This window comes from Magnolia sinica, chromosome 9 (assembly GCF_029962835.1).
Source record: "Magnolia sinica isolate HGM2019 chromosome 9, MsV1, whole genome shotgun sequence".
NCBI lineage: Eukaryota > Viridiplantae > Streptophyta > Magnoliopsida > Magnoliales > Magnoliaceae > Magnolia > Magnolia sinica.
The window spans coordinates 11,339,190-11,363,499 of NC_080581.1; the positions used below are offsets into that span (position 1 = coordinate 11,339,190).

A 24,310-nucleotide genomic window follows, 5' to 3' on the forward strand; every position below is an offset into this window, starting at 1 on the left:
AAATAGAAAGTGGAACCTTCCTTGGTAGGTGTAGGGGGATTTATTTGGTTTTCCTATGAGAAATTGGGGAATGCAGAGTTGTAACAACTCTGTTTGAGTGGTTACGATTCGCCCCTTGTCAGTGTTGTTTGTCCCAACTTTTGACCATTCGGGACCCATTTTCCCGGTGTTAGTATAGGTGGTCCAACTAGGACCAGATCCGACTGAAACCTTCATATCAGACGATATTTTGAAGTATGGGTGTGGTTTGTCCTTAGTTGTAGGATTCTTCTAAGGTGCTGCTTCGAATTGCGATTCAGACTCTCACTCTTGCTCCTGCTTCGATTCATGATTCATAATCCTGCTCCCGCTCCCACTTCCTACTCATTTATACTTGTTTACATTATGAAATAGACGCTTCCTCTCTCCCACACCCGAATCTGTTACTGCTTTGCTTCATGCTTCGTGGAACTATAGATTTGTCTGAATTCCATGTTCAGGGGTGGTTACATTTATTTGATTGTTCAAGAAACGCTACTTTGCATTGTAAAGCACATGCAATAACTGTATTGGTATTTGGTATATTGAATGTTTCCAATGGTTGTGTTTTTCAGCTAAGTGAGTGTGTTGTTCTATTGTTTGGCCATTCTTTAAAGGAATACCAACCTGCCACTATCATTTGAATTATTTTGAAGTTCTTGATGCCCTTATTAAATTGAGTTACTAGTATAATTATTATTTGTCCTTAAGTCTATTTCTGAGGTTAAATAGTACTCTAACTTATCATTATGCAGGTTATATATGTTGTGGTGAGGATGCTTTTCTTCCATTCTACTTTTACTTGGAAGCATTGGGTGGGCCTCATTGTGACATCAGTGGCCTATGCAATTCCTTATCAACAACTTGCAAAAATGGCAAATCCAACATATGCTGATGATGGAGAACTTTTAGATGGCGGGTTTGATATGAGCACCGGTGGAGTCTGTGGGTATGTCTTGAGTTCTGAAACTTGCTTGCATATTCTTTCTATGTTTCAAGTAGAGTTTCATTTACACCCTTTCATCGATCAACATTATCATCTACAGTAAAATGTCTCTGTAAAAAGCCTTGCAAGTAGATTTAGCCAATGCAATTGTTCCCAAGTTTCATTGGATGGGGCAAAGGGACATGTCCTATAAGAGAGCAATGTCACATCCTCTGTTACTTGAATATTGGCATGCGTATCGAGTAAGGCAAGGATCGGGTAGGATGATCTCTCTCTCTCTCTCTCTCTCTGTGGATTTGTAAGATATATTTTATTAAGCAATTAGAGAAGAGAGACCTAGCCCCAGAGGATTAAAAGAAAATTGATGTTATCCAGTACATCAGAAACTAACTTTGAACAATTAGAGAAGGATTGACTATTCCTTCCTTTCAAATCACCCAGAAATAGCCAAGAAGCTGAGATTCTGTAACTTCCTAGCCTTTCCTCTGAGGATGTCCGGGCCAAGAAGAGAGAAGACATGGATGCTGGCATAGTCCAAGTGACAACAAACTTCAAAGTGCACCAAGCGCAAACCGCCAATGCGAATGAACAATGAATGAAGAAGTGGTCCAATAATCACCTTCCTTTAAGAACATACAACATCCATTGACAATAATATTCTTTCTACTTTGATGATGGTCGATGGTTAGGACCTTGTCCTGATCCACTAACCAAGAAAAGGCAACCGCTCTATGAAGAGCTTTAACTTTCCAGAGCCAAGCTGAGGGAGCCAAAGTAGCTCCTCTCCCTAAGCCCCACAAATATATGTAAAATGATTTAACAGTATAAGGTCTATAACATTTGTTCTTAGGTCTCGGCCCATTTCCAGCTCTTTTTTTCTCGCTTCTCTTGATCAATCTTGGTGTCTTCAAGGTGCATTAGGAGATTGATCAAATCAATAGTTTCTTCATCTGTATAACTTCTCCTATGGGAAGGGGATCAAGCTATTCGACCACCAATCATGGCATAGCATTCAATTTAAAAATAGTTGTATTAGTTCAGTTAAACATCGCATAACTTAGGAACCTATACAAAGGAAATTTATTATGTGCATCTTTTTTTTGAGATATTATGATTTAAAAGTGTGTATTAAGGGCCTTTTTAACAATCCTCAAAGTTTCATTAAAAAAGTCAACGATTTTCCCAATGTTTCCCCATGTTTCCCAAAAAGTGCGATAAACTATGCGATGCAAACGATATATCCCGTGCGATAACCGATACGTATCTGTATCCCAAGGGTGCGATACATTGTGCGATACCGATATTTCGAACACTGGATTTAATAACTCCCAAAAAATATCATAATAGGATGAAATCTATAATACCAAATATCTTCCTAAAGATAATTTTTAAGCTCATTTTCTGGTCTTGGATTATCATTTGTCACTAGAATATCACCAATACACAATGAGATGATAATTGCTCCACCCCTTTTAATAAACACTACATGATCAACATCACTCCTCTTTAAACTATATTTTAAAATGACTTTGTTAACCTATCAAACGATGCATGTGGAGACTGCTTAAGACCACAAGTGACATTTTTCTTGACATGCATACTTTTTTCTGCTTCTAGTTTTGGGAAAAAAAAAGAAGCCTGGAGGTGTTTCCCTATGTACTCAATCCTTATAAATTTCCCTGAAGAAAAGCATTCTTTATGTCAAGCTGCTGTAACACCCATGATTTGTTAACACAACGGAAAGAATGGCCCCATATAAATTAATTTGGCGACATGAGTGAAAAAATCCCCTTATAATCTATTCCTTTTGTTCAATTTTCAGGGGGAAAAAAAACCGAATTGCTTTGTTCAAGTAAAAAAAAAAAAATCCCCTTTTAATGTTCATCAATACCATTTAGTGTGTACTTCATAGTATATACTCACTTGTACCCTACAACACGTTTTTGTTCAAGCAACAAAACTAATTCCCAAATCTCAAATTCTTTTCTAATGCTTTTATTTGCTCAATCATGGCCTCTCCCACTTTAGATCATCAATGATACTTGCTTCTATGGAAGGAACAATGGCCGAGGATGTGGTGGAAAGAAATGCTCTATCTAAAGTTAAATGAACCTTTAAAGAAATGAAATTACCAATGGGATGTGATGCAGAGAAATGCATCCTTTTGTGAGGCAATAGGAAAATCTAGATCAAGTTACTCAGAAACATCTGGAACAATAGGACATAGAAGAGCACCTTGTACAGAGGGGATAATTTGTTGGCGTCCGTTTGATGGTTTAGTAACCAAATCTTCCTCATTCAGTCATTTGGCCAGTACGAGTCCTTTGACAATTAGGCAATGGTAGTTCGATTTGCAAAGAGAATCCTCTCAAGAAAGAGAACTGCTAACATGGACAACATTATCAATTATCACTAACAAGATGAGGAGAATTGACAAGGACAACTTCATCTTTAGTATTAGTCAAAGGAAATCACAAATCCTTACAACATCTCATGCTCCCTATGGAGCAAATCATTAAAAGATATTGAACTTCCCGGAAAAAAAAGGAACAGATTTAAAGAGGTGACATCCAAGAATGTAAAATGTTTTACAGTCTCAGAAATAACACACTTGCCCCCCTTTTGAGAGCTTGGGTAGCCCATAGACATCCATTTTATAAATTTAACATCCAATTTATCACGTTTTTGACCAAGATCATAACAAACAGAATGAAATATTCTTGATTCCAACAACAATAATCTGACTTTAGGATTCAAACTTAAAGTGAAGATTTACTAACAAGAAGAGAAGTGTTAGAAGTTACCCAAGTGGATAGAGAGGCAATGTCAGAGGAAGAAATTGATATATAACCATCGGAAAATATTGATCATGAGAGAGGTGACCCGTCAGAGGATTTGGTGGACATGAGGAAGCCTGGTTTATCAATGGATTCAAGAGAAATTAAAGGTCTTGTTCCAGATTCTGGAGGCCAAGGATAGGACAACTGATTAAAGTGCCCAAGGCAGCATGCCGAAAGGAAAGACGGAACTGGTGAATTTGGAGTTGACAGTAAATTGTGAAAGGAATTTGAAGTTTCACGAGACAAAGGGATCAGGCAAGGAAGCGGCATGGGGAATAGTTTAGGTAAACTATGAATATTGTGTCTTGGAATGTTAGGGGCCTAGGGGACCTTGATAAATGACGGCAGTGAAGCAACTTCTAGAAAGAAGAAAGGTGGATTTTGTGGAATCAAAGATGTAATCCATTAATGACAAGGTGATCTTGGAAATTGAGGAGCTGCAAATACTGTTTTCTGATGTGTCATTTTGATGTGGAATAATGATACATGGTGGTTGAAGATACTATTTGTTGGGAGTAGTTTCCGTGGGTCTTTATCGTGGTGTATGGGTCAAATGCTCGAGGAGGAGGGCGGACTTCTGGGAAGAATTAAATGGGGAAAATAGAAAGTGGAACCTTCCTTGGTACGTGTAGGGGGACTTATTTGGTTTTCCTATGAGAAATTGGGGATTGCAGAGTTGTAACAACTCTGTTTGAGTGGTTACGATTCGTCCGTTGTCAGTGTTGTTTGTCCCAACTTTTGACCATTCGGGACCCATTTTCCCGGTGTTAGTATAGGTGGTCCAACTAGGACCAGATCCGACTGAAACCTTCATATCAGACGATATTTTGAAGTATGGGTGTGGTTTGTCCTTAGTTGTAGGATTCTTCTAAGGTGCTGCTTCGAATTGCGATTCAGACTCTCGCTCTTGCTCCTGCTTCGATTCGTGATTCATAATTCTGCTCCCGCTCCCGCGTCCTACTCATTTATACTTGTTTACATTATGAAATAGACGCTTCCTCTCTCCCGCACCCGAATCTGTTACTGCTTTGCTTCATGCTTCGTGGAACAATAGATTTGTCTGAATTCTATGTTCAGGGGTGGTTACATTTATTTGATTGTTCAAGAAACACTACTTTGCATTGTAAAGCACATGCAATAACTGTATTGGTATTTGGTATATTGAATGTTTCCAATGGTTGTGTTTTTCAGCTAAGTGAGTGTGTTGTTCTATTGTTTAGCCATTCTTTAAAGGAATACCAACCTGCCATTATCATTTGAATTATTTTGAAGTTCTTGATGCCCTTGTTAAATTGAGTTACTAGTATAATTATTATTTGTCCTTAAGTCTATTTCTGAGGTTCAATAGTACTCTAACTTATCATTATGCAGGTTATATATGTTGTGGTGAGGATGCTTTTCTTCCATTCTACTTTTACTTGGAAGCATTGGGTGGGCCTCATTGTGACATCAGTGGCCTATGCAATTCCTTATCAACAACTTGCAAAAATGGCAAATCCAACATATGCTGATGATGGAGAACTTTTAGATGGCGGGTTTGATATGAGCACCGGTGGAGTCTGTGGGTATGTCTTGAATTCTGAAACTTGCTTGCATATTCTTTCTATGTTTCAAGTAGAGTTTCATTTACACCCTTTCATCAATCAACATTATCATCTACAGTAAAATGTCTCTGTAAAAAGCCTTGCAAGTAGATTTAGCCAATGCAATTGTTCCCAAGTTTCATTGGATGGGGCAAAGGGACATGTCCTATAAGAGAGCAATGTCACGTCCTCTGTTACTTGAATATTGGCATGCATATCGAGTAAGGCAAGGATCGGGTAGGATGATCTCGATCTCTCTCTCTCTCTCTCTCTCTCTGTGGATTTGTAAGATAGATTTTATTAAGCAATTAGAGAAGAGAGACCTAGCCCCAGAGGATTAAAAGAAAATTGATGTTATCCAGTACAGCAGAAACTAACTTTGAACAATTAGAGAAGGATTGACTATTCCTTCCTTTCAAATCACCCAGAAATAGCCAAGAAGCTGAGATTCTGCAATTTCCTAGCCTTTCCTCTGAGGATGTCCGGGCCAAGAAGAGAGAAGACATGGATGCTGGCATAGTCCAAGTGACAACAAACTTCAAAGTGCACCAAGCGCAAACCGCCAATGCGAATGAACAATGAATGAAGAAGTGGTCCAATAATCACCTTCCTTTAAGAACATACAACATCCACTGACAATAATATTCTTTCTACTTTGATGATGGTCGATGGTTAGGACCTTGTCCTGATCCACTAACCAAGAAAAGGCGACCGCTCTATGAAGAGCTTTAACTTTCCAGAGCCAAGCTGAGGGATCCAAAGTAGCTCCTCTCCCTAAGCCCCACAAATATATGTAAAATGATTTAACAGTATAAGGTCTATAACATTCGTTCTTGGGTCTCGGCCCATTTCCAGCTCTTTTTATCTCGCTTCTCTTGATCAATCTTGGTGTCTTCAAGGTGCATTAGGAGATTGATCAAATCAATAGTTTTTTCATCTGTATGACTTCTCCTATGGGAAGGGGATCAAGCTATTTGACCACCAATCATGGCATAGCATTCCACTACTTTTACCTGGGGTTGAGTAGCCAATTTATATATCGATGCAAATCTTGCATAGATGAATTGTCAACGCTCCATTCGTCTTTCCACAATCCAACAATCTGTTCATCACCAATTTCAAATCATATACCTTGTAAAAACGTTGATTCCATGTTCAAAATTCCATTCCAAAGCCTAGAGCACCTGTACCTGGAGGAGAAAATTTTCCAGCCATTATTTTTCAATCCATATTTCAAAATGGCCACCTTTCTCGAAAGAGAGTTTCTTCTTCCGCAAAGTGCCATACCCATTTCCCTAGAAGTTCTTGATTCATAATCTTGAATGATTTTACCCTCCCTTGTTCCATTTAATGGGTTGGGGAACCTCATTCCATTCCATTCCATAAGATGGTATTTCCATGTCTCACTTGAACTTGCCACGTGTAGGGGGTATTGAAATAAGGACATGCAGTATAGGCATGGGCCGAATGGCTGATAAAGTAGTGACTCAACGATATTCTGGTCTCTGAACAATATAAAAGTTCCCTGGCATCGGTGATACAAGCGATAATATCACCAATGCCAGGGATGCTTCTGTAAAATGTCAGAAATTCACAATAAATCAGAAAAAATCCCCAAAATTGAAAAAAATAATCATTAAAAAAAAAAATAAATTGTTCCTTGGAGATTTCAACCACTTTTTTTTTTTCTTTTTTTTTTTTTTTAAATTTAAATTTTAAATTTTATAATCAAAGCTTGGATTTGGGGATAAATCTTAACTCAAAGCAGAGACGAGCTGGAACTCAAAAGTGACAAAAAATCCATGTCTATGCATGCATCTATGCATTGACATGGATTTGTGGTGAATAAATCAACATTTGAGTAGGTGAATGGGAGAAATTCTAATTTCCTTCATTTTAACCCCTCAATTTGAGAATCGATGTGTGCATTTGATATGTTCATCAGTGACGGTCGAACTATCAATTGGCCTCAAATGTTTCTTTTTCAGATTTTTTTTAATCATTAAAAATATAATGAATTAAAAATTTATGTTTTTCACTATTAATTATCTTGGAGATTTTATATATTCATGAGTGTTGTATGATCTATTGATTGGCTACAAATTTTCATTTTTCCAAAATAAATGTAGATTACCTTAAAAATATACATTTTTTCTTATTTTAGATGAAGACAATGGAAGAAAAAATCTGTTTGTTTTGAAAAAAAATTATTTAGTTGTTGTTTCATTAATATATCATATATGACATATGTGTGTGTATATATATGTGTGTGTGTGTGTATATATGTGTGTGTGTGTGTGTGTGTGTGTGTGTGTGTGTGTGTGTGTATCTATATATATATATATATGCATGGATGAATGGATGGATGATGTATGTATATATGTATGCATGGAAGGATGTATGTATGGATGCTATATGTGTGTATGTATTCATGGATGGATGGTGCATGTATGTATGTGTGAGTGGATGGATGGATTGATGGATATATGAAATAATGAAGTCATTTTGGTTATTATTGCACTGCTTTTTCCTAATAATGCAGGACGTTGACAACCTCATTTGAACTCTGGTTGGGTTAGTTGGGTTCATGTTGACCTAAACGTTGCAGCCCCAGGATGCATGTATCAAGACCTTATCATTTCAATTTACTGTTTCATTTGACTTGGCTAGTGGTAGGTTTCTTGTGATAGACTACGCTCCTGTTTTGCGATGTGCATGCGGCTTAGGTAGACAATCTTCGCAAAGTTATTGTGTGCTTTGAAGCCGTGTTGGGTTTGAAAATTAATGTTGCGAGTCCATGTTAGTGGCAATGATTTGTGTAGCCTTGTGGGGATCTTTGGATGTAAGCCGGGGTCTTTTCCCTTGACAGATTTAGGGTTGCCTCTTTGTATTAGGAAGTTGGTCAAGCATCTTTGAGACAAGGTGATCTAAAGAATTGACAAAAAAATTGGCAAATTGGAAATGTAGGTATTTATCTTTGGGTGGCAATCTAACTCTTATTAAGGCGGCTTTCTCTAATATGCCTGTTTACTCCATGTCATTGTTCAAATGCCCCAAATCGGTGTTGGCGCTGCTTGAGAAGTTGAGAAGAGATTTTTTTTTGGAAAGGCTCCAAGGATGTTGGAAAGTTTCATCTTCACAAATGGGAGGAGATTTGAAAGCCAATTGAGAAGGGTGGTGCCGGGCTTCAAGATTTGGCTGAAATGAACTTAGCTCTTCTTGGTAAGTGGATTTGGAGATTCGGTACTGAAGAGGGAAGGCTTTGGAGGGGATTATAGCCGACAAGTATGGCACGCAGGAGGGTGAGTGGTTTTAAAGAGGTCTTCCCTATATAGAGCTTCTAACATGTGGAAGCTGATTGCGGCGATAGATCATTTGGTGCGTAGGGAGACTGCTTTTGTGCTTGGGAAGGGAATCACCTTCGGTTTTGGGTGGACACTTGGTGTGGTGATAGGGCATTCCAAGATCTTTTTCCTAGAGTGTCTTGTCTCACTCCTGATTGGTTTGTTTCTGTGGTGGGTTGTTTCTCTTTCTGCGGAGGCATCGTTATTTGAAGCCGTCATTGCTGAAGAAATATGATGGACGAAGAGATTGTTGAGTTCGCTGGTTTGTTGGATTTCTTTAAAAGGGCATGCCCATCTCCTCAAGAAGGGGATTTGATAGTTTGGATGACGCATACTCGGGAAGGTTCTCTGTTCGTTCTCTCTTTAGCTTGATTAGTGTCCCGCCTCACCTCTCCGGTACACCTCATCCGTTCCACCATTGCTTCTATGGATCTCCCCCTCGTGTGGTGGTGTTTGTTTGGTTGTTGGGCCGAAAGGGGGTTCTTACTATCAGTAATCTTCAAAGGAGATTCTTAGTCCTTCCTAATATATGCCTCATGTGTTTGGATGATGCAGAATCGATTGATCACCTTTTTGTTCATTGCACTTTTGCATAGAGTGTGGGAGCATTTTCTAGGTTTGCTTATGACTGATTGGGTGATGCCGAGTCAGTGGAAAGCCTCCTTCGGCCGTGGTACAGGGAGGAGTGGGAAAAGTTGAAAAAGCTAAGTAGATGCTGATTATCATGGCAGTTTTTGGGTCTATATGGGGAGCTAGGAATGGGTGGTGCTTTTTAAATGAGAGTATCAATGTGGAGGAGGTCATTAGGAAAATCAATTTTCTTGTTTTGGGCTGGGCCGTTTATGTAAATGCAGCTTTGGCTGCTAATCTTTCAGTTTCCGTTTGATTGTGTTGTGCGTTTTGTATTCTTTTCTCACTTTGTGTGGGTTTCCTAATAAATTTGTTGTTATTTCTCCAATATATATATATATATATATTGGAGAAATAACAACAAATTTATTAGGATATATAAAATCAGCAACATCGTTGTTGTTTGCCAAGCTTCACTGCCCAACTTGTGTACTTTAATATGCAAGTGCTGAACAATTGTTTGTCTTTCTTTTTTCCTTGTGTCATTTGTATTTATTGTTATCCTTTAAACCTTTTGTCTTGCAGGTACATTTGTCATTTCATAAATGACTTCATTTTTTTAAAGAGGAATTATAAGATCATTGACCCGCGGAAACCCGCTGTGTACTCAGGTTTTTCAGTTTGTAGAAGTGAACCCATGGGCCATGGCTCAATGATCCAGACCATTAGTCTGTTGGGCCCCACACCATTGGTAGACCATATCCCAAAACTCTCCCAAGTCTCCTCATCAGGGGAATGTTCAATTCCTGGATTGCTAATTGATGGTAAAGACATGAAATACACCATTTCACCAACAGTGCACATTCAACTGATAAAGGCTCATGATCGGTGGCCAGGTCTTGCAACCAGGAGGTTTTTGGGGCATGGTCCATCCACAGTAGCACCAGCAAGACCAGCGCTCTGGATAGCTGAACAATGGGTCCCATTTTCTGGAAACTGAAAACCCAAGCAAATTGTGCATACCCTTGCCTTGAAGACCTTAGATTTCCTCTTCTATAAATCAATAACACATTTGAATCTCCTATTCTGGAAGAGCATTCTCAAAATTTACAAGGTCTCAATTGATAGTATCACGGTTATCTATTTATTTTTTGTAGGAGTTTTCCTCGCTTTCTCTACATTAATATGCTTGTTACTATTGTGTTTGCATCATCATTCAATAGAACCATCATCGTTTTTATCTGATATTTTCCAATTTTGAGTCCTGATCATGGTTGCAATTGTTGAATGGATGTTGTTGTTGTTGTAACCATAGTTAGTAAAGGCTTTATTTTGAATAAATCAGTATAAAACGGTGGGATTAATACAGTTTAGGTCCAACAAAATGGAGATGAAAAATGGTAAACAAATTGGTGTAATAATAAGTCAACGAATGTAGAGATCGGGTTTAATTCAGCATGCTTTCAAACAATGGGGTAAAAATGGTTATAAATCAGAACGCATATATGCATGTGAACATATACGCACTTGTGTTTTTTCTTGACTAAAAAATGGTCGTTTCCCGAATGTTTCTTAACTCGACTTTTGCCCAATTTTTCCCATGTTTTTCTGCGGTGTTTCCAATTCATTTCCTGGGCATTTACTGTTTCATTTCTCGACTGCATGTCGTATGTTTTGCAGTATTTGCTGTCATGTTTCTCAACTGTTTTTCAAAAGAGGTAGGAGGTATCAGTTAGAAGCTTGGATTCTGTGGATGTGGTGCTTTTGGGAAAATGGAATTGGAGATTTACTTCAGAAGAGGGTAGCCTATGGAATGAGGTTGTAGTTAGGAAGTATGGGGTGGAGGAGGGATGGTGGCCCCATAACTTCTCCTTGTACAAAGTGTTAGGGGTGTGGAGGGCCATTATGAGTATGAAGGAAGTGGTTAACGAGGGGTTTAGTGGGTGGGGGTTGGTTCAAGGGATCGGTTTTGGAAGGATGTGTGGTTGGGAGATTGGAAGTTGCAAAATCTATATCCCAATCTGACCCTTGTAGCTGCGGATTCTGACATCATAGTTGATAGATGCTTCTCGTTCCAAGGGTGTCAAGGGATATGGCTTCCTTTGTTTCGTAAGAACCTTCAGGACAATGAATTTGAGGTATTGGTGGCTTGTTGAATCAACTAGTAGGGGTTGCCCTCTCAGTTGAGATCGATTCAGTACAGTGGAAAGTGGCCAAGTCGGGGAAGTTCTTGGTGAAATCCTTTTTCCATATGCTTTCTGATGGTCCTATGGGGGCTAGAAAGTACATTCTTTCTTTTTGTGGTCCTATGGGGCTTCATCAAAGGTGGCCAAGTCGGGGGCTAGAAAGTACATTCTTTCTTTTTGTGGTCCTATGGGGCTTCATCAAAGGTGGCAGCTTTTGCATGGTCGAGGGGTTGGAATAGGGTATTAACGATCGACAATCTAAGAAACAGGGGTTTATATATTGTGAATATGTGCCCCTTATGTTTGCATAGTGTGGAATCAGCTGATCACCTTTTTATGCACTGCTCGTTTTCTACGGAATTATGGGTAAGTTTCTTTGGGATTTTTGGGATAACATGGGTTATACCTAGGCCTATCGAAGGGTTCTTTAGGCAGTGGCCTGGAGGAGGCTTTAGAGACTTGGGTCGAGCAGTGTGGAGAATGTCCTTGGTGTGAAAGAAACAACAGATGTTTCAAGGATGTATATGAGAATCCTAGGGGAGTTTTCCTTGAAGCGAAATCCATGGTAGCAAAATGGGCTTCGGTCATAGTGAATTTGTGCGACTGTAGCTTGTTTGCTCCGGATTGGTCTCTGTTGTAATTTTTGTCTTTTTGCTCTTTGTATTCTTTTCGGCTTTGCCGCTTAATCAATAATTGTCATCCTTCAAAAAAAAAAAGAGGTTTCCATTGACTCTTTTTCTTTTTTTTTTTGGGAGTATTTGAAGTGCTTTTTCAGAGAAATATTTGAATAAAGCTTTTCATTTTGGCTGCCTTTGGTTGCACCAAATACCATGAAATTTCATGATATTTTGCACCAAATTAGACTGATTAATCATGAAATATCATGACATTTGGTGCAACCAAACATAGCCTTATAAGGATTTTTTATTATTTATTTATTTATTATTTTTTTTGTAATATTTATTTGCAAGAGTTCACTTCACAAAAGCGGCATGATTTTAAATGACCTATTTTTTGCACTATTTTTTGTTTTTGGCAACTATGGAACTTTGGCTAGTTCATACTGTTTAGTTGCTTTCGCACTTTTAGTTCCATATATTAATCTTGAGTTCTCTTTCTTTTGGAGCAGTTTCTGTAACAGTTGGTTGGATTGGGCTTCTGAAATTCTTCCTTTAAAAATAAAAATAAAAATGCTGTACTAATGTTGTGAGGAACAAGATTAAGTGGAGGCTGATTTTAATGGCTATCTGGGAAACCTGGAATGATCTTTGCTTCCGTAATGAGAATCCTGGGGTGATGGACGTTTTTAGAAAGGTTTAAGTCTCTAGTTTCAGGATGGGCTATCTATGTTAGTGCAGCCTTGGCTACTGATTTTTCTCTTTGATTGCCTTGCATTCTTTTCTCGCTTTTGTGAGCTTCTAATAAAATTGCTGTTCTCTCTCTCTCAAAGAAAAAAAAAAATGTTGTGATGAACAAAATTGGTGAGATGGAATTATGGGGGCTTAAGTTTGTAAATATGATGAATTATATGATCCTAATCCCTACGATGTGTATTGTCCTTGGGTCCTAACTCTTTATGTGCTAAGAAGCCAGACCGTTGATCTGACTGACCTTGGATGGTGCATGCCCCAAACATATCCATGATGGGACCATCCTAACCTTTCAATCAGTGGCCTGCAAATGTATGGTTGAAAGAGACCTATAGGAACGATCCACATTCAACAGAAAAGGACCAACAACTGAATGTATGGGATCTTTTGTTCTGGTAGCTGTGTTCGCGGTATTGGTTTTGTTACATGTATCACTGGTTAGGGATATAGGAACACATATCGATATTGCTGATATTATTGTTGATACCTGGAAATGTATCGCTGAGTGGGGGAAACATGGGAAAATGGTGGAATTTCTCAACAAAACTTCAGGAGATGCTGAAATACACATATTTGCATATTTATGAATCAAATTATTGCAAAAGACCCATACATAATAATTTTAATTATTATTATTATTTTAAATGGGGGTCTAAAAGTATGTATTGCTGGCTCAGGAAAACATTGGGGAAAGATGAGAAAAATGGTGGAATTTCTCAATGATACTTCAGCAAATGCTAAAATACACATATTTGTGTATTTAGGAATCAAATAATAGCAAAAAAGATGCATGCATTGTAAGTTTCCCTATAACGGGGGCCTAAAAGCTTGTATCACTTACTCAGGAAAACATGGGAAAAATGGTGGATCCATCCATCCATCCATGCACGTACGCACATACATAATAAGTTTCCCTTTAATGGAGGCCTAAAAGCATGTATTACTGACTAAGGAAAATATTAGAGAAACATGGGGAATATGGTGGATCCATCCATCCATCCATGCGCGCATGTGCATACATACATACAAACACACATGCATGATCTATCCATCCATCCATGCATGCATACATACACACATACGACGACACATACATATATACACACATGCATGATCCATCCTTCTTTGCATGCACACGTTCATGCATACATCCATCCGTCCATATATGCATACATATACATACACACATACATGCTGGCATTTCATCATACAAGCATGCACTCATAAAAAAGAAATTAAATGATTTTTTTTATAATAAATAGATTTTTGGCGATATTGATATATTGGCGATATCATCGATAATATCACCTATACATTGGCAATACAAGCAACACCTGGAAGTCAAATAGTAAAAAATATCACAATACGTTGGTGATATTGATACATTAGTGATACTTTGCAATATATCATCAATACCTGGAATTTCTGATACTACTGGTGTTTCTGATAATGTCACTGATATTATTGATTATATCGCCGATACTCGGAACAATGTGTAGCTTGGACCCTCCATCCACAATGGAGCCCATCAGAATGGTATCTATTACTGAAGCATGGTGGCCACTCATGCAGACCCAAGGACTGAGTGACACTTTGGTCCAATGAATTTATGGTTTGTTTTGAAAATACAACTGATTCAAATTTACCATCTATTAGCATTTAGTTGTCTACGCATATCATAATTTTCATTGAAGGTTGTTCATTACCTACTACTTTCGGCCAATATGGACACTGGTTTTAATTAGCGGTTTTGGAGTGCAACTTGCCTGGGGACTGAAACTGGTATGGCTTGACGTAACTTGGCCCTGACCCAGTCCAACTCGTTCTGACTGAGTCCCGTTTTGTCCCATACCAGTGTGGTGGCTTGTTTCATCTCTTATCACACTGAAACTGATACAACTCGGACGATACAGAATCATATTGGAAGATTTTTCAAAACATGGACTGCTATTGTGTTGCATTTTCCTCCATGATGTGTTGCATTTACCTCCTAATCAACTGTTCCATTTAATATGATTATTTGTGTTGCAGTTACCTCCATGATGTGATCTACATAACAAGCTTCGTACAACTCATGTCCATCATTTCTGGCAAATTTTGGTACACGTATCTGGTGGTAAGATCCGAAGTCCCAGGATCCTTTCTCATGGTTATGTAGTTAATAGAATTTACTTCCTGCTGCATCTTCGCGTATTGAAATGTTTACTCAGTTTTAATTTTAATAACTCAGCAAATCCGTAGCTACTTAATTTTCAAACCTCTAGTTGGCGGTATCAAAGTTTAAAATTCTAGATATGGTTTTCTTAGGTTTGAGTGATAGTTTAGACCATTCCAAACCTCTGCTGGCTGAGGAATCATATGATCCTCGATTCGTCGGTATGGACGGTATATACGGGTTGACAGTTTGTAGGCCCATGGGTCATTGATCAAGACCATTTTTCTTTTGGGCTCACTGCAAATGGACCATGCCTTGAGACTTGCCTTGGTAGGACTATCCTAACATTTCAATTTACGGCCTGAAAGTGGAGGGTGTAGAGAAAATTACAACAAGGGCGTAGTTGTAGCTTTCACACATTTCATGTGATGTTCCCACTTCAGTCTGCTGATTTGTGTTTTCGATTGTAATTCTTGCAGGAAAAGCAATTGTCCTTCCAAAGATTCGTGCTTCCAAGTTCCAACTCTTTGGAACCATATTTTCAATATTTAGCTTCATTGGATGTGATATATTGCTTTTTATCTCCTATATAAATGTGGGTCATCATTTGGTCACCTCAAAAAAGATAATCATTTATATAATCTTTATTTTAAGAATTTTCAAATCAATCACATGTTTGCAAAAGTTATAAGAAAATCTATACTTCTATAGAAATGTATATTTAATATTGAGAAATTCTCACATCCAACCCGTTGGACAATAAATTGCCATGTGTGTGTGACATCTACCCTGTTTGATAGGTTGGCCCCACTATGAGGATGATCCTGTGCAAAATTCAGCCCCATCCACTCATCAGGTGAGCCACACCATAGAAAATAATGTATAGCTACTGATAAATAACAAAATACAAGTGTGGTCCACCTGATGAATGGATGGGGCTGATTTTTGCCCAAGTTGATCCTAATGGTGGGGCCAACCTATTAGACATGTCGGATGTCCCACGCACATGACATGCTAGAGATAGCTTCGTATTCATTTTACAAACATCATGGTGGGGCCCACAGAGGCCAATACTGCAGGAAGCTTCCCATAGTGTCGATGCCATGGGATCACACATGGCGTACAGACATGCACACTTATGAGCATGCACGCACCGACCCATGCATACATGTGCACATGCATGCACGTGCACATGCCCACACACATGAACGTGCACCTGCACATGCACACCCATGCCCACACAAGGGGGTCGGTTTTTGTCAAAATAGTCCAAGGTATGTTCAAGGAGGCCGATTATTGTTGAGCCTAGGTCCCTTCCCTCATGAATTGTAAAATAAACTTGGCATGCATGCATGTGTATGCACATGGTCCCATCATTCTCTTTGCCTCTCTCTCTCTCTCAAAAAAAAAAAAAAAAAGAAGAAGAAGAAGAAGAAGAAGGAAAGGATGAAGAAAGTTAGAAAGAAAAGAAAGGGTAGTGTAATGCTTGTGCCCGTGCATACACAATCGAGAAATTATTTAAGTGCATTCTCCAAAGCAGTGAATATTGGGAGGCTGCCGTCTAACATATCTGAATATCCTGCTGTCTTTTTCTCAGATACCCGGATTTGGTTTATACAAACTTTTGCCTTTTTTACGAGGATTTCTCCCTCAGGGTTCGGAGGTACACCATACTCTATTCTTCATATTCTTATGAGATTTTATAAATTTCTGATGCACGAGTGTGCGATAATGTCCTTGTGCACGAGCCCATGCAACTGGGGCTGACTTTTTGGTGATCCAGACTGTTGGTCTTGAGGAGATCCATTCTGGATGGGGTCCACCCTGAAATTTTCCCAGGCTGAAGGTCCAACAAATAGACGGCTAAGGGAAAAAAAAATGCAACAGCCTGGAGAAAAGGCCAAAGATTGGATGGTTAGGATCTTCCAATTAGGAAGAATGGCGGTGCCATGATGTCAGTGCTCTGTATCTGTGAACCATCGGGGCCAATTATGTGGACTGGATGCATCAAGGGCACTATTTGCATCATGATGCATCAGCATATCTGTAATTTCTCTATTTTTACACTGAAAACTGATCACAGATAGGCAAGGTACTGCAACTTGGTATGAACCATCTTTCCCGCTTGCGACTTACGCAGGGGGATCAGTACCATGAAAAAGGCAGGCCCCACCAGTGTTTACTAGGGACACAAATCAGGCCATTCCACTCATGAGGTGGGCGACACCTTTGGAATCATTGGACAACTGGCCATCTGATTCAACATAGAGGCGTGGCCCACCTATTGACTGGATGAGCCTATTTTTGAGGTGTGATCTTCCTGGTAGGGCCCACCGTTTTCATGGTACTGATGTCCTACACAAGTGGCATGTCGGCAGGAGAGGCTGTGCGGTACGACAAGCAGTGGTACCTTTGCTTGTATGCGATCAGATCTCTTGTATATGCAGCTTTTTGTCCTGTGTTTGGACATTGAATTGTTCGGCATTGTGATTGTTGTCTGTAGGGAGAAGTCGAAGATGAAAAGACACGCAAGAAAAGGGAAAAGATGGAGAAGAAGGCTTCAAGACCCAAATTTGTTAAAACAAGAAACAGGTAATTGCTTTTATGCTTTGTTTCTAATCAAGGGATCAGATTCAACAAAGTGTAATAGAATCCAGAGTATCTCAATCATGAGTTTGGGCCCGTCTGATCAAAGAAAGGCTGCGAACTACCTCGGTTTATGCCCATTGCTAATAGCATCATTACCATTAATATAAATACATTTGTTAAGATAGTCATGTTGCTCTCTGTGACTCATTGTCTCTGAGTGCTATGGAATTCTCTAATCTTATTGAGTTTTGAATTACTTTGGGTGTGTTTGGATGCACTATTGAATCGAATTGCAATTATTAGTCCAATGAAGTGGAACTAACCAAATCGTGATCCATTGGCATTTCTTGTTGAGATTATGAGCTCCAAATTGCAATTACATTTCTGTAAGCTGGGAGTGCAATAGAAATTGCTGTGCTTTGAGTACTTATTGTTTAGAGATCTGATACCTACAAGCAACTGTACCGGAACTTGTGGCACCGTCTCATCATTCCTGTGAATATTCCACTCGTGTGTAAAATCAGTACGTGAAAACAATAGGTCCTACCATGTTCAACTCACTAAGTGGGTCGCATCTCTATGTTGAGGCGAACTGTTGATCTTACATTGATTCCGACGGTGTGGCACACCTATTGAGTGGACCTTCCTAATTTTCATGCCAGGTGATCTTCACGGTGGGGCCTACCTTTTTCATGGCACTGATGTCCTACTACAAAAGTGGCATGTTGGCCGAAAAGATGTACAGTACCACAAGCTGTGTACCTTGCCTGTAGATGATCAGTTCTATATGAATGCTAGGAAACATTATTAAAGCTTTTGTCATCTCCTCTTTTTATTAAACCCTTAGTTCCCAATTCATCTTGATTTGTGCATCCAAACATGTCTTGATTTGGACTGTACTGAGAAACTCCCCTAATGATTTATTAGGTTTCACACACACACACACAAAATATTTATACTAAGGGAACCCGATCCCGAATCGAATCAATTTGAACCAAGTCAAGTTCCGAACCGAGTTGAGTTCAGTCTAGCTCGAACTTGGCTTGAAATTTTTTCAACCTCAAAAAATCAGCTCAACTTCGCTCGAACCCAATTTCGAGCCAAGTCAAGTCATGCTTTTCCGAGTCGAGTCTGGTGAGTTAATTGAGCTAACTAGGTTCATGTACAACTCTATATACGTCATAATTCAAAAAACTGCAAACCCAACTCATATTGGATGTCCATCCGGGTTAGGGTTAGGTCGACTCAAAGACTCAATCCTGCTCAACTAAATATTTATTAGTTATAAATTAAAAATATTAGGATTATTTAAAAAAAAAATACTTAAAATAGCTATATCTGTTACAGAGGCTGTCACTGTCGTTGCGACTCTTTTAGATACTAGATCATGTTGGTGGTTAAAAGACACGCCCGACTCTGACCGACTTGTCTATTCCTGAGTCGAGTCTGGACTCACACGAGTTGGGGCTGAGTCGGCCCAACTCGTCTGATTGGGGGGCTGACTCATGGTATTGAACTGGATCGGGTCTGATGGAATCTGAGTTGACTCAGACGATCATATAAGACCAGGCCTAGTCTTAAAATCATGATCATGTTGGTGCTGTAGAAGGAGATATCGAGCTCTGTATTGTGAGAATGTGGGCCCTATAACAACAAACGGCTGCGATTGAGATTGAGAAGTCTAGAGAGCCTGTCGACCCTGGACAGCTGCTTTGATCGCTTGCAAGATGGCCATGGACCATGGCTGAGTGGAGAGGTTTGGAGAATGAGGATTGGCTGAATTGTCCATTTGCAAGCCACAGATTAGATGGATATGATCATCTGATAGAGAATGTACTGGGCCTGTAAAGTAGCTGAAACTGAACGGATAGGATTACCCAGAGGTGGATCCCACCTGTTCCTTCACATGAGTAATAGGATCTCTTGATGAAGATGGCCACAGCTTGCACATAACATTTTGGAGGAACTAGCAGCATTCTGGTAAAGAAAAGATCTACATTTGAACGTAGGGCTTCTGTGGGATCCACTGTGATGTTGGTCTAGGATCCAAACTGTCCATCAGGTGCAATGCCTAATGTTTACTGGAAATCTCAAAAATCAGGCCAATCCAAAATGCAGGTGGGCCACACCACATGGATCTATGTACAATTGCTATGAGTATGGCCCACTTAGTTATGGAATAAAATGATATTTGGAATGTCCCGTCATACCAGTAGAGCGCGTGTGATGACTGGATTGGATGGTATATACACAGCAGGATGGCCCCATACAAAATCTGGAAATTTATGTGGTGAGCCTTTCCCTGCCCACTGTTCCGTGTTGTTCTCTGTTGTGTGGCCCACCTGGGTTTTTTGTTAGGCTGAATTTTGGTATCTGGGACAAACATGGGGTCATCTATCTGATGGTCGGTTTGGATGGCACGGACACATTAGTGGCCTCACACGGCTCGTAGAACTAACATACGTCTGTACGTGCTCATTCCCCAAAGTTGACACCGTTGGATCTTATCTTTCTTATTGGTGCCCACCAAAAGGACGGTCTAGATAAAAGTAGACAATGGCCCAAATTCAACTTACAAATGTCCTTTGATTAAAGGTCAGGATCGTCCAAACAATCTATCTCTTCGAGAGGAAAGCGGATGCGACTCTGGTGACCGTGGAGAAGGGGAGTACATGCAGAGACAGCCCTTAGGTGGGGCCCTCTTTGAACCATGCCTTGGCCAAAAGATCAGGGTGGCCCACTAATAAAGTGGTCACGTGCATGCGTTGGATATGCAACGTTGATCTTTTTCTTTTTCTTTTTCTGACTGCCCAGATCGCATGCGACCCCCTACTGCATGAGCTTCCTGCAGTCAGAAGCTAGGTGGGACCCTCCGTGATGATTGTGAGAAATCCACCGCGTCCGTCTGTTTTGCCAGCTCATTTTAGAAGATGAGCCCAAAAATGAGGTTGATCTAAAATTCAAATAGGTCACACAAAGCTTTGATACCATGAAAGTTGAGAGAAGCTAAAGGTTTTCTGTATTTGAGACAACTCAAAACGGGTTGAATATATAGAAATTACAACCACCAATAATACAAGAAAAATAATAAACTCAGAAATTTTTATCTATAGAAATAAACTATACAAGATATCCTATTTATACAAGATATGTGAGCCGTTTACCAACATGAAAAAGTGGAAAAGGAAATGCCGACTGTTGAAACCTTTCTGATGTCCACGTTGGTGTTTATATGCCATCTGAACAGTTCGTAAGGTTATTCCCACTGGGATGAGCCGAAAACACAAAAATATTAGCCTCGTGCAAAACTTCATAGGCTTCACGAATGTTTCAACGGTGGACGTTCAATCTACACGGTCTCGTCGTGTGGCCCCACTTGAGTTTTGGATCAGCCTCATTTTGAGTCTCATATCTTAATATGAGCGGTCAAAACGGATGGACGGAGTGTATTTTTCACAAACATCACGGTGGGCCCCACCGAAGGCATTGTGCGTGCCCTTGTCATAAACAAATGTGATCCAAGTGACTGATAGTCCACCAGCCTGACTTTGAGATGGCCCACCTGATGAATGGCCCAGTTATCATGGCGTGTCGCTGGCAGGGTTCTTACACAACTCATTCCACGATGTCGGCCAAGCCCTTTGGACAGCGGGGCACACTACACGTGAACACACACACGTGCCAATAAGGTCCACGTGCTTGAGATCCCAGCTTTCCACGAGGTGGGTCACATTGCTGCCCACCCAAGGAGTGATAGAGAACCTGATCTTAGGCCGGAACCCACAAGATCTAAAAAAGTGTGACCCACGTTATGAAAAGCTGTGATCTCTCAGGTGTGTGTCCAGCACACGTGTGGCTTAGCTACCCATCGAAGATATACCGGGTTTTGCTAATTCTACACGCGTCTAGTGCATCCACATTCACACGCGAGGACGCGGATTGCGTACTGCCCCTGTCCGTCCCTAGCTCTAGGCCTGTACACGAGTCAAGCCAGCTGGAAAAGCTCACTCGACTCGGCTCAACTCAGTTTGGATTGACTCAGCTTGAAAGGCCAACTCGGGCAAGCTAAGCTTGTTTACTAAAGTTCAAGTTGAATTCAAGCCAAGTCCCACCATGGTATATTTCAACTCGACTTGACTCAACTCTACTCAAAGCTCGTGCTCAAGCTCGACTTGACTCGAGTAATATATTTTAATAATTATATATATATATAAGTTAAAAAAAAAAGAGTTAAAATTTAAAAAATTTTACTAAAAAATTCTACCAACCCTACCCATCTTCATTCCCTCTTTTTCTTGTCCTTACCCTTCTGCGGTAAACTTGACTCAACTCGAGATAAACTCGACTCGACTCGAACCACTAGCTCGGCTTGAAAGCTTTGGCAAACAAGCAAAGCTTCAATGTTGAGCTCGAGGGCAAGCTCGAGTTCGAACTCGAGTATAACATGGACAAGTCAAGCCAAGTTTAGCCCACCTCGACTCGACTCGACTTGATGTATAGCCCTATCTAAGTACGAACAGCAATTCTGTGGGCAGGCCCTTCGTTATGTATCTATACATCCAAGCCATCAATCCCTTTTCTTATATTATTTTAAGGCATGAGCTTAAAAATTAGTTAGATCCAATTCTCAACTGGACCACATCATATGTGGGGTGGTCCATTTGACCGTTGCATCTACTTCATTTTTGTTTTGATGCCTTAAAATAATTTGAGAAAGGGATAAACGACTCGGATGCACAGATACATCACGGTGGGCCCGGCCACAGAACTGCCCGTTCAGACAGACATGTGGACGCGGATTGGCTACTCCCCACTGGCTAGTGGTTGGTGCTCTGTGAGCCCCAATATGACTTATGTATTTCATCCTTGCCGTCAATCTATTTTTCCATACCATTTTATGGTATGAGACCAAAACTGAGTTATATATCAATCTCAATTGGACCACATTAAGGAAACAGTGTCGAATGAGTGTCGACCATTAAAAACCTTTTGGGGGCCATAAAAGTTTTGGATCAAGCTGATATTTGTTTTTTCCCTTCATCTGTGCCTATATGACCTAATTAACAGATTGGATGTCAAATAAATAGTACAATGGGCCTTAGGATGATTTTAATGGTGGATATCCAATCGCTATTGTTTTCCTGTGGTGTGGTCCACCTGAGATTTATTTCCCCTAAATTTTTGTTGCAGGCCCTAAAATGATCTTTAAAAATGGATGAGTGGAATGAATGAAACACATACATCATCATGGTGGGGCCCACATAGCACTGACCACTAGCTAGGGGGCTGGTGGCGGGGGAGTAGCCGATCCTTTCCCCCTTTCCATAAGGTTTGACCCACTACTGAACAAGGGAAGCGGATTCGCGTACGCGGATTTCCTAAGGAAGCCTTTCACAGGAAGTACCTGCGCAAGGATCCTGGTGGGCCAACTACACTGTTTGTGAGAAATCCAACCCGTCCATCCATTTTTAGATTTCATTTTAGATGCATAACAAAAAATAAGGTAGATCCAAAACTCAAATGGCCCACATGAGAAGAAACATTGTGAATTTAGTGACCACCGTTGAAATATTTATATGGCTACAAAAGTTTTGTATGATCTAAATTTTCAGTGTTTTCACTTCATACCACTAAAAAAAACCTTATAAACGGATTTGGATGGCATATAAACATAAAGACAAAGCCTAAGAAGGTTTTAACCGTAGTAATTCCTTTCCCCACTGTTTCATCTTGTATGCCACAGTTGAGTTTTGGATCTTCCTAATTTTTAGTATCATGTCTTAAAATCAGCTCGAAAAATGGATGAACGGGTTGGATTTCTAATAAACATCACAGCTGGCCCCATCTTGCATCCCACCACGGCGGGAACTTCCCCCGAAAGCCTTTGCCAGGAAATCCGCGCCCCGGATTGGCTGGTGTACCACACTAGCAACGTAGCTGGTGTGGGTTCGTGTCGTGCGACGAGGAGCGCTGATGCTACTCCAGCTCCCGAGTTGTACCAACGGTGTAAAGGAGATCAAAGTTACATGGCCCAACAATGATGTATTTATCATATCTATACCGTTTGTCTATTTGGTGAGGTCATTTTAGATATTGATCCCAAAAATAAATAATTTCCAACTTAAATGGACCACACCGCAAATAGCAGCGGTGACAATAATTCTCACCCTTAAAGGATTTATGGGCCCACCGAAATGTTTACTTTCCATCAAATCTGTTTATAAGGTCCCATATATATGAATGGAGAGAAAAACAAATATTATATTGATCCAAAATTTATATGACCCCGAAAGGGTTTCAATGGCAGGCATTCAATCCTTCACTATCTTTTAGAGTGTGGTTCACTTGATTTTTGGATTTACCTTTTTTTGTCTTAATATTACACGAGCTCACCAAGTGGATGAACGGTTTGGATATAACTCATACCTCGTGATGGGCCTATTAAGCTTGGTGACATCATCATACCCACCACATTGGTGTGTGGTAGGGCTAAAAGTTGGGCAGGTTGAACCCGACCGACCCGTGACTGACCCGACATTGGGTTGGGCTCGAGCAAGATATTTCGAGTCTGATCTTAAGGTTGAAATATACAAACACCAACCCGATAAATCTTGGGTTGGGATTGGGTTGAGGTATCAGGTTGCCCAACCCAACCCGAACCTGATCAATATATAAGTTACTTATAACTTATAATTGAGTGTGGATCGTT

The 24,310-nt window shown here is 40.0% G+C and overlaps 1 protein-coding gene across 3 annotated transcripts in view; it reads left to right on the forward strand.

Moving 5' to 3' along the window:
• LOC131256887 (uncharacterized) overlaps window positions 1–24,310 on the forward strand; it is a 73,217-nt gene that overhangs the window by 8,667 nt on the left and 40,240 nt on the right. Inside the window, exons 1-5 of one of the 3 annotated variants that reach the window (XR_009177003.1) lie at window positions 5,159–5,369; window positions 14,889–14,973; window positions 16,610–16,675; window positions 17,516–17,604; window positions 18,264–18,324. Coding sequence is in view for 2 of the 3 variants with exons in the window: in XM_058257971.1 (XP_058113954.1) it covers window positions 5,170–5,369; window positions 14,889–14,973; window positions 16,610–16,675; window positions 17,516–17,608 (444 nt within the window). In the remaining variant the exon portion in view is untranslated. Of the gene's footprint in view, window positions 1–773; window positions 968–5,154; window positions 5,370–14,888; window positions 14,974–16,609; window positions 16,676–17,515; window positions 17,786–18,263; window positions 18,325–24,310 lie in introns of those variants that run through there. The other 2 variants (XM_058257972.1, XM_058257971.1) reach the window with 2 other exon arrangements.